Source organism: Gadus macrocephalus, chromosome 23 (genome assembly GCF_031168955.1).
Source record: "Gadus macrocephalus chromosome 23, ASM3116895v1".
Taxonomy (NCBI): domain Eukaryota; kingdom Metazoa; phylum Chordata; class Actinopteri; order Gadiformes; family Gadidae; genus Gadus; species Gadus macrocephalus.
The window spans coordinates 12535104-12545895 of NC_082404.1; the positions used below are offsets into that span (position 1 = coordinate 12535104).

General features: G+C 44.0%; 1 protein-coding gene across 1 annotated transcript in view; it reads left to right on the plus strand.

Moving 5' to 3' along the window:
* Nucleotides 1-10792, plus strand: part of ctnnd2a (catenin (cadherin-associated protein), delta 2a) — a 140550-nt gene that overhangs the window by 97207 nt on the left and 32551 nt on the right. Inside the window, 1 exon segment of the mRNA XM_060045775.1 lies at nucleotides 6847-6979. Within this exon segment, the coding sequence (XP_059901758.1) occupies nucleotides 6847-6979 (133 nt within the window).

A 10792-nucleotide genomic window follows, 5' to 3' on the forward strand; every position in this document is an offset into this window, starting at 1 on the left:
CTCAGAAGCTTCGACTGAACAATTATTCTACGGACGATATTTGAAAGGTTTTCAGTTCACCGCCTTTGTGAGTGTAAAGTTTACATATGCTTTCAAGATTTGCTCGAACATCTGTTTCGCTCACTCCTCATCTTACTCAGTAAGAGGTCGGTGGTAGAGCTAGCTTGGCCTAAAGGAGGTTCTTGCAGTCTGGGTTTACTGCCATCCTACGCCTTTTTCATCACCACAGATCAGATACATTTCTCAGATCCTGAGATGATTCAAGTATGCTGTCTATTGTTTGTAATGTTCAGACTGAAATGAGGGATGATAGCCTTCTCTGCCCAGAATAATCTGCAGAATTGAAGTCATTTCATGCCATCAAGTCTCGTAACTCCTGTGTGAAGGTGTTTTTTGTCAATTTTTTTAGTGATGAAACACCCTCGCATTCAACCCACTCCAATTAACAGAAGATATGGATTAGCCAATCACATTTAAGCCAAACCCTTGATGTTGGCCAGAGAGGTACTCTTACAAACCAGGAAGGAAAACATCACAAAACACCTTGAAATGCAGCAAAATCACAGAAAAGCTATAGAGGTGAAAGCAGAGAATACCCCATTGCAACTGAATGGGTCCCTTACTTTTGCTTATTCGTATGTCTCTTTACTTTCTCTTTTATGTCATCTCTATAACCTCTTATGCCGCTGCCTTGGTCAGGTCTCCCGGGGACTCACCCGCTTAAATGAAGGTTTACGAACACATAAAGATTGCTTTGGGGACTATTTACTCTCTCTCTCTCTCTTTCTCTTTCTCTTTCTCTCTCTCTCTCTCTCTCTCTCTCTCTCTCTCTCTCTCTCTCTCTCTCTCTCTCTCTCTCTCTCTCTCTCTCTCATATATAGTGGCTTATTCTTTAGTGGTGTGGAGGTGTTCCCCCCTTCTCATTCTCTTCGATTGGAGTCAGGCACCTCATGCCTTCGTTGTCTCCCTCTCTCTTTCCATCTCTCTCTCTGACTCTCCCCATCCCTCTCTCCTTCTCTCCCTCCTCTGCATCGCCGGTGATGATGATTGATGTGAGGGATGCTAATCAGCATCTGCTTTTGCATGCACACTCACTGTCTCCACTGTCGGTCCCCTCCAATCAGTTAGCAGACATGACAGACCATGTCCAATCAGATTAGGGCTACCGAGAGACGCTTCCTGTGTGGAGCTGTCAGTCCAGGTGCCCCATTGGCCAAGGACTAATGGAGTTATTGTCCGGGGAATAACGCAGGGGAGTGTTCCTAAAAGCTGTTTGTAGATTGGTGTGTGATGCAAGGTGCTTAGAATCAATCGTTGATCAATGGCTTGTAGACTGTAAACAAGCTTATCATTCATGTGATTTAGCAAACCATTAATTTGCTTATTGTGTGCAAATGTCTCCCCTGTTATCCTACTTAAAGTGCTAGCCAACCCAGAATTGTGTAGAACGATACATTCTTTGTACTCCCTGCCCAGAACACTAATTTGAGTTTACTCAAAAATAGGTAAAATGCATATATTGTTGCTAAACTTATGAATAACTTTGGACCCTGCCTGAGTCTTCTCTCCCTGTGATTCCCTAGGCTTCCCACTGTCAGACAGTCACAGGGTGTTGTTTTTAGACAATGCACTTGGCATTTAGGTTGAACCCTGCCTGAACCCAAGCCACTGGGCACCATAACTCATGGGCACATCCCAGTTGTTTTGTGTATTCCACATTATATAATCCATAGGCATTAAACATTTATGGAGCCTGCTTCTGAGTTACGGGGGGCGTTTTATGGAGTTCCGGCAAATGATGAACACTAGGGGGACTCCAGGGTTTTATGTAGTGTGTGTTTGTGTGTGTGTGTGTGTGTGTGTGTGTGTGTGTGTGTGTGTGTGTGTGTGTGTGTGTGTGTGTGTGTGTGTGTGTGTGAAAGGGAGGAGAGTGTGTTTGTGTGTATAATGTTAGGGTGTGTGGGTGTGTGTGTTTGTGTGTGTATGTAAGAGAAGGTAAGTTGGTTTGTGTGTTTGTGTGGGTCAGTATATGTGTGTGTGTTTTTTAGTGTGTGTGTGCGTGTGAATATATGGGTGTTTGGGGTGTAACATTTTCATGCGTGCCAGCGTGTTTGTGTTCGTGCCTGCGTGCGACCATGTATATACTGCTGCATGTACATATGGATCCATTCCAACACCAACCCTGACTCATAGTCGATATAGAGCAAGGCAGTGCTGTAGTGAAAAATAGAGTAGGTCAGGGTCTCTCTCTCCGAGCTGGAGGTCAAACACACAGTTATGGAGATTAGATGGGGATTACTATGATTATGTTTTTATTGTTGCTATTTGGAAATATATATCAATATAGATCGTCCCATATGGGCCTTTTGTGTGTGTGTGTGTGTGTGTGTGTGTGTGTGTGTGTGTGTGTGAGCTTCAAGTCTGCTCATCGTTCTATGGTTTATTGTGCTTGCATACGGTACGGTACCAAAATAGCCAAATCTATGATAAAATACAAAAGATTCAATATCCACATAATGTTGCCGTTACCCCGCGTTGAGTGGTTCATATATTTAAACTATGGCGTTGTGTTTACTGTCATGTTCATGTCCATACATTAATATTACAGCATAATTACTGTTATTTTCCCTTTCCCTATTCTGTTGACTGTCCCTCACTTTGGAAAATGTGTTTCCCTCTAATTGAGCCTCGCCGCCACCAACTGTCCGTCTGATGCCCCGGTGTGTTTGAGAACACTACCTAGCGCTCATTAGCTTGCGCATTGACACCACTCGTGGCTTTACCACGGCTTTTTCTCTCCATCTGTCACCCTCTCTCTCTCTGCCAGAGCTCCCTATGCATCTCCCCATCCCTCTGCATCGCTCTCTCTCTCTCTGTCTCTCTCTCTCTCACTCCCTCTCTCTCTGTCTCTGTCTGTCTCTCCCTGTCTGTCTGTTTATCTCCCTCTCTCTCTCTCTCTCTCTCTCTCTCTCTCTCTCTCTCTCTCTCTCTCTCTCTCTCTCTCTCTCTCTCTCTCTCTCTAGTTTGTATTGTTCTCCTCCTCCCAGTCACCTCTCTGTTTTGTCACCTGCCATACGCTCTTTACCCTCAACTGTTGCTGACACTTTGGTTGCTCCACCCCATCACTCATATTACCTTGTGCTCTCTCTCTCTCTCTCTCTCTCTCTCTCTCTCTCTCTCTCTCTCTCTCTCTCTCTCTCTCTCTCTCTCTCTCTCTCTCTCTCTCTCTCTCTCTCTCTCTCTCTCTCTCTCTCTCTCTCTCTGTCTCTCTCTCTCTCTGAGGGTTTTTAATTAATGGTGAGCTCTGATGCTTATCTTATCAGTGAATCACGGTGCTTTCTATTAACTGCACCCACGGGCCAGGAGCATGTGTAGGATGGATGACACACGTGCACGTACATGCACACACACAGACATGCATGCACACACATACACACACACACACACAAATACATGTAGGCACATGAACAGATACACAACAGTTAGACAAGCACACACAAAGTTCAAGATCACGGATGCATATAATCTAATCAAGGGCCACTGATAAACATTATTTACTGGAATTCATTTTATTAATACACTCATACACACATATACACAGTAGTTCGAGAGGTTAATGTATGTGTTTGGGTGTGTGTGTTTGTGTTTGTAGGTTTTTGTTTTATTAAACCTACGTAAGCTAGCAAACTAGTCTTGTTAAGGGCCACATAGAATATATAAAAGGAACAAATAGTATTAATACTAATAATAGAATTGCGCCTTTCACAGTGATGATTCACTCACATTTTCTGAACAAATGTATATATTTCACTGTAATTGTTGTCATTATAATAATTGTAGAGCACTGGCATAGAAATGGATTCAAAATGAAATTAAGGGAGAAATGGTTTGCAACATGACACTGACTAGAGCTTGTTTGATGCCTGAAACCTGTTTGTTAAACTAGGGATACGGTAGCTTGGCTCTCTTTAAATGAAAAATGCAGAGCATCAAACAGATGCTACTGGTAACAGCTGCCGGAGCTGTTGCTGGTTGTACTGGTGACCAGGACGCCAGGGCCGGTTTTATAATCTGTTTTAGGAAGCACATTTGAAAGCACTCTGAGGATCATCCATGAAAAGGTTTCCATGGTAGTAAAAATGAATATAGAAATGACTATTACATGTATAGGAACATTGATCTAACATGCACTCACTCGCACACACACACATACAGGGCAAAACATCAGGCTTGATGTTATCAGGCCATCAGATTTAAGTAGCACTGTTTGAGGGTCTCTCGTTCCTAATCCGTGAATGCCTAGAGAATCTGTCCTGCTCTTAGCCGCTGCTCTATCCATCCCTTGCTATTCTGGCTGAATGAACACTTATCATTGGACAGATAAAGAGCTTAGTTTATCTCTGAGAGCCATGTTGACTGCCCGCTAACGGCTAACGCCACACACACATTTGCTTTTTCCTCCGGATGTTTCTGGCTCGGTTGATTTCAGATACGAGAGGCGAGCACACACGCTGCTTCTAGACACACACTCTCACACACACACACACACACACACACACACACACACACACACACACACACACACACACACACACACACACACACACACACACACACACACACACACACACACACACACACACGCACACACACGCACACACACACACGCACAAACATGCACCCAGATATACACACACACACACACACGCCACACACATACAAATACACAATTCTGAATTTATAAAATCTTCGTGTTTTTTTGGCTGCATCAACCCCATTTAATATTTTTGGCCCCAACCATATGGAACTATCCACAACACATCTTTAAGATCATCACTCTCACTACCCCAGAATAATTAAAGACTAGGAACTCACATGACCTCTCCTCGGTGTGCAATCGAGAGTATTGTCCTGTTTGATTTGTTAAACTTTTGCATTTCTCTGTATCTTTTCTGCATCGAGGCAAGCCTGAATGACCTTTGAGGGTTGAAGAAAGCCTTGGATAAAATAATCCACACAATCCCCAAAACACACACACGAACACACACACACACACACACACACACACACACACACACATACACACACACACACACACACACACACACACACACACACACACACACACACACACACACACACACACACATACACACAATCACACACACACATCAGATCTCTATCTGATTGGCCATTTCAAACCAGCCAGGGGACCAATGGGTTTGATCTTTCTCCATTCAGAGATAGGGGGCCAGGCAAGATCATTAATCTTTTTTCTCCCCTCCACAATGGAAGACCAGGCTTACTGTCAGCCATCATGTGACCTGTAGTCGTGGAAACAGACACGCAGCAGGAAATCAGGATTGATTCCAAAACACAGAGATCCATTTCTGAACTCGATAACAGACGCTTGGTCCTCGATGGCTCTCGCTTGGTCCTCGTTCCTGAGTCAATCTGTTGTTGTTTTTAGTTTGAGGGGAAGGTAATCGAAGGGATTGCTGAGACACAGAGATGGACAAACTCACACACGAACACGCACACGCACACACACACACACACACACTCACACACATGCACACAGACACACTTTGAGCAGCTCCTCTCTGCTTCTTGGAGTCCAGTTTACCTGGTTCCTTAAGATAAGGACATTTATTCATCTGTGTCCAGGGTGGCCAAAGGACTATAAGCACTTAATCTGGCCATGGCTCATATAGCACCCCACACGCACACGCACACACACACACACACACACACACACACACACACATACACACACACACACACACACACACACACGCACACGCACACGCACACGCACACACACACACACACACACACACACACACACTTGTTTACCAAAATCTCGCCCCTCAAGTTGTTTTCATTACTTCCAGTTTTTTATTATTGGTTTTTGATTAGACTCAATACAAATGTATCATCAAATAATCATAATTAAATAATTTGGGAAATGTTGGGATGTATTGCATCACCCCGATTCAAAAATAAACACACATTAGGCAGTGCAAGGACTAGGACACCAACAGCCCCAGGTTATATTATATATACAATGCTGCTCTGGAATATATTATATATTCTCCTCGTTACACCTCAATCTTGTCTTGTCTCACCCCCTCTCTCTCTCTCTCTCTCTCGGATTCTCTCTCCTTCTTCCTCTCTCTCTCTCTCTCTCTCTCTCTCTCTCTCTCTCTCTCTCTCTCTCTCTCTCTCTCTTTCTCTATCTCCCTCTATCTCGCTCTCTATTTCTCTGTCTCTCTCGCTCTCACCCTCTCTCGTCCCAGTTGGGTAACCTCATGCAACAGCAAATAAATCGTGGTGTTTCTTTGGCCAATCGAGTGTATCTGTGTGCGGTTTGAAGGGGTCTCATTTCTAACCAATGACATCGCCAGAACCCCCGAAGAGATGTTGCTCATTATAAATAAGGGTTTCCAATTGATTGAGTGCAAATCCTGGACTTCAGGTACCCGACACCTTTATTTTTTTTTATTTCTCGGCATGTTATCTTGGCTGCCTTTGCCTATCTATTAAAATGTCAATGTATGTGGCAGTCCTTATCACGCAGCCTGTGGAAATAGAGGTGTAGGATGCATTGCGTTAAATGCATGGAATACCAGTTGACCTGTAGATTGAAAAACAGCATGGATGAATGCGGTTCATAGTCACGCTGGTCTCTCTCTTTCAGTCGCGCTCTCTCGGGCTGCTCAGACCCCCGTTGTCTCTCTTTATTTGTAAATGTTTGCCTGTCGACCCGTGGAATTCAAAGCACACAACTAAATGTGATAGTACAGTGGTTAAAAAAGACTCCCCTCCCTCCCTCTGTCTCCCCAGGGAGTTCGGCTGGAGAGATCCAGAGCTGCCAGAGGTGATCCAGATGTTGCAGCACCAGTTCCCGTCGGTGCAGTCCAACGCCGCTGCCTACTTGCAGCATCTGTGCTTCGGAGACAACAAGATCAAAGCAGAGGTGTGTGTGTGTGTGTGTGTGTGTGTGTGTGTGTGTGTGTGTGTGTGTGTGTGTGTGTGTGTGTGTGTGTGTGTGTGTGTGTGTGTGTGTGTGTGTGTGTGTGTGTGATTACAAATTGTACTTACAGAACCAATTGTGTACCTTGGCCCCAAACATGCTTCTGTCGGCAGAATCAAATAGCATATGCATCAACATGCATGCATGTTAATACGCTGAGAGATATCCATATTCATACCACATATGCATTTTCACACATTCTACATATGCACTCAGGGTACAAGGTTCAAACAATATAATCCTAGACACTCACACATACACTCTCTCTCTCTTGCTCACTCCCTCCCTCACTCACTTACCCATACAAACACTGTTTGACTGTAAGGTCCAGGCAAGGTTGTTTGTTGGGAGAGTGCTTATTGTCTTTTGGATATTGCCTGCTGCGTTTCTATTGTCTTGTCTGTGATGTCCTTTCACCGGCTGAATAGGAAATCGCAAGGGTTTTCATTTCATGTTCTTTTTTGTGTAAATGTTGCTGAGGTTGCAGACGTTGATTCAGGGAAACAGGAACGTCTGTTTAGCTGGTTTGTTTGTCCCCTATTTATATTTAAACTAAATGTGTTTAAAAAGAAAGCTCATACAATATAGATTTACAATGAATGTCTTTTACCATGGCTGGATGTATTTCAATGCACTTTACAAGGTGTACATTTGAGATTAAAAGTATAAATGTCAGGGACAAATTCAACAAGTGTCAGAACATTAATTATTTGTAAGTGACGCAACAGGATTTATCCAGTTCGTTCTTACGTTTAAATTAGTTTCATATTTACGCTTTGTCTCTTTCTGTCTTTGTTAAAAAAATATTTTACTGCACAAGGTCGATGCAACAAGAAATAATACAATGCTATGAAACAAAAGAAAGTATTTGTTTCAAACACCCCAGCCTGCATCCACTTTAAAGAGACAATTACAAAACAACGTATGCTTTAAACAAACATTATTAGTGGAATACCATTCCGTAACTTACCCTGAATAACTTCATAATGAATAGCCAGTATATATCAGATCGGCATGGCAACCGCACTGTTCAACGCTTTTTGGAGTTTAGAGTTGTTTTCCTTTCACTCTCATGTTCAAAGACTCCCCGGCGATGGCTGGTGGTTCTGTTGAGGCATGCTATTTCATCCTACGATGGGCACGTAATATGCTCAAAAGAAATGGAAAAATAGAGACGGATACATTCCGAAAAAAAAATAAACCCACAAAGGAATCACCTATGAAAACGTGATGTGCTGGAGCAGCGAAAGTGCAGACGTAGACGGGAAAAGGTTGTCCTCAACACAGGTCATTTCTGTCTATCTTCTGCCGTTTGAATTAGCGACGTGATAGCTGCAGGCGTTCGCTTTCTGTGGCGATGGAGATGGAGAGGGCCAGGATTAGACAGGATGTACACAGGATTATGGTGGAAGAGAATATTACTGGAGATGCCAAGATATTCAGATAGCTGCTCATTTAGCAAATTCATCTCATCAGAGCAGCAGGAGTGGCTAAGTTTTCAGTGTGTGTGTGTGTGTGTGTGTGTTTGCTTGTGTGTGTGTGCATTTGTGTGTGTGTGGGTGCATGTATACTTGTGTGCATATGTGTGTGTGTGTGTGTGTGTGTGTGTGTGTGTGTGCATATACACACAAGGTGCTGATGAGACAGTGGTCTCAGGTGTGTCTTCTCACACATGCGTGCTGTTAGTATATCTGTTGCCGTGCACATGTGTGTGTGTGTGTGTGTGTGTCTGTGCGTGTGTGTGTGTGTGTGTGTTACTACAGCAGGACAGATGGAGGCCTGGCCTCTGCTCAAATTGTGGTTGACCAGAGAGACTGCTTGGTGGATTCATCGCCAGCATCGTTAATATCTGCTCTGACACACACACACACACACACACACACACACACACACACACACACACACACACACAAACACCCACACAAATTATTATTAAACCCCAAATTAAGAATTATTATCCAGTCAAACACGACGCATAAGCACAGTGACAATCTCACACACACACACACACACACACACACACACACACACACACACACACACACTGAGTGTTGACTAAAGTTCAGTTCCAGCAGTAATTCCTTTCTGGAGTAGGCCTGTCGATATCCATTTATCCACCAGACCGGCTGAAGGCTAGAAGACATGTCCCCAGACCCTTTAAGCTCTCTTCCTCTTCCTTTCTTTGGCCCTCTCTCTGTCCATCATCTATTATTTACCATTCCCCCTGTCAAGTCTCTCTCTCTCTCTCTCTCTCTCTCTCTCTCTCTCTCCTCTCTCTCTCTCTCTCTCTCTCTCTCTCTGTAGCTCTCACCATCTCTCTTTCCTCCATATTTATTGCTTTCTCTCCTACTGTATTTCATTCACTATCTCCCTAAATATGTATCTCTCTCTCTGTGTCTCTGAATATACATTTCAGCATCTATATATATCTATATATATCGCTCTCTTTTCATTATCTCCCTGTCTTTATCTTTCTCTGAACTCTCTCTCTCTCTCCCTCTCTCTCCCTGCCTCCATTCCCCCGTCTCCATCGCCCCTCTCTCTCTCTCTCTCGCTCTCTCTCTCTCTCCTCTCGCCCTCTCTCTCTCTCTCTCTCTCTCTCTCTCTCTCTCTCTCTCGCCCTCTCTCTTCTCTCTCTCTCTCTCTCTCCTGTTCCCCACCTGTCGTTGACTGTATTGGTCTCTGAATGTGTCTGTATCTCTTCACATCTCTCCCTTTATGTCTCTTTATGTCTCTCTCCCTTTATGTCTCTTTATGTCTTTCTCTCTTTATGTCTTTCTCTATGCTGGTCTGGAGTGTTTTTGCTCAACTCCATGATGTAATTGTATTGGCCGCGCCGACGTCTCTCCTTTCTTCCATTACCATTTCCATTTCTTTATTCCTTCTGTCCGCCGTGGTCTCGTTGTATTTCCCTCGCTGCCACCCAACCAGAGTTACTTTAATCAGTTGTGTCTTCTCTCCTTGCTCGGTTTGGGGCAGATTCCTTTTCAGAGATCGGCCAACACTGAGGAAACTCATGGAAGGGAAGACATGTACAAGTAGCACTTATGCTACAGCTCATTTAGTGTTTCTTCCCTCGCACCCCGGAAGCATTTGTGTTTACATTTAAATGGAAACATATGGTGAAAGGCTTGAAATGGAGGGAGAGGGAGAGATGAATAGCTGCCATTGCCATGCTACATTTTAAACCCCCCAGTTACGATCCAAGGCATCTCTTTTATTTTACAATCAAAGAGAACAACATATTTGAACTCAATCCAGTTTAATATAGGCCCGGGCACCAATTCAATGATAAATAAATGAAATCCGGATACATTTTTGTCCAGCCCCTCATTCGATTCTCCAACCTAAAGCTCTCGTCCGTCACTCCACTCAAACCAAAATCCCTCCCGACTTGACCCAACCTCCTACCTCGACAGCGGTATCCCCTAATTTAACCGCCGGTGTCTGGTCAGCCTCCGTCACCCAAAACACTAAAGCCATGTCCTGTCATGGAAAATGATCCAATCATGAATCACACTCACCAACCATCTCGTGTGTCTGTGTGTGTTTGTGTGTGTGCATGTGTATGTGTGTGTGTGTGTGTGTGTGTGTGTATGTGTGTGTGTGTGTGTGTGTGTGTGTGTGTGTGTGTGTGTGTGTGTGTGTGTGTGTGTGTGTGTGTGTGTGTGTGTGTTGTGTGTGTGTGTGTGTGTGTGTAGTGTGCATGTTGTATGTGTGTGTGTGTGTGTGTGTGTGTGTGTGTGTGTGTGTGTG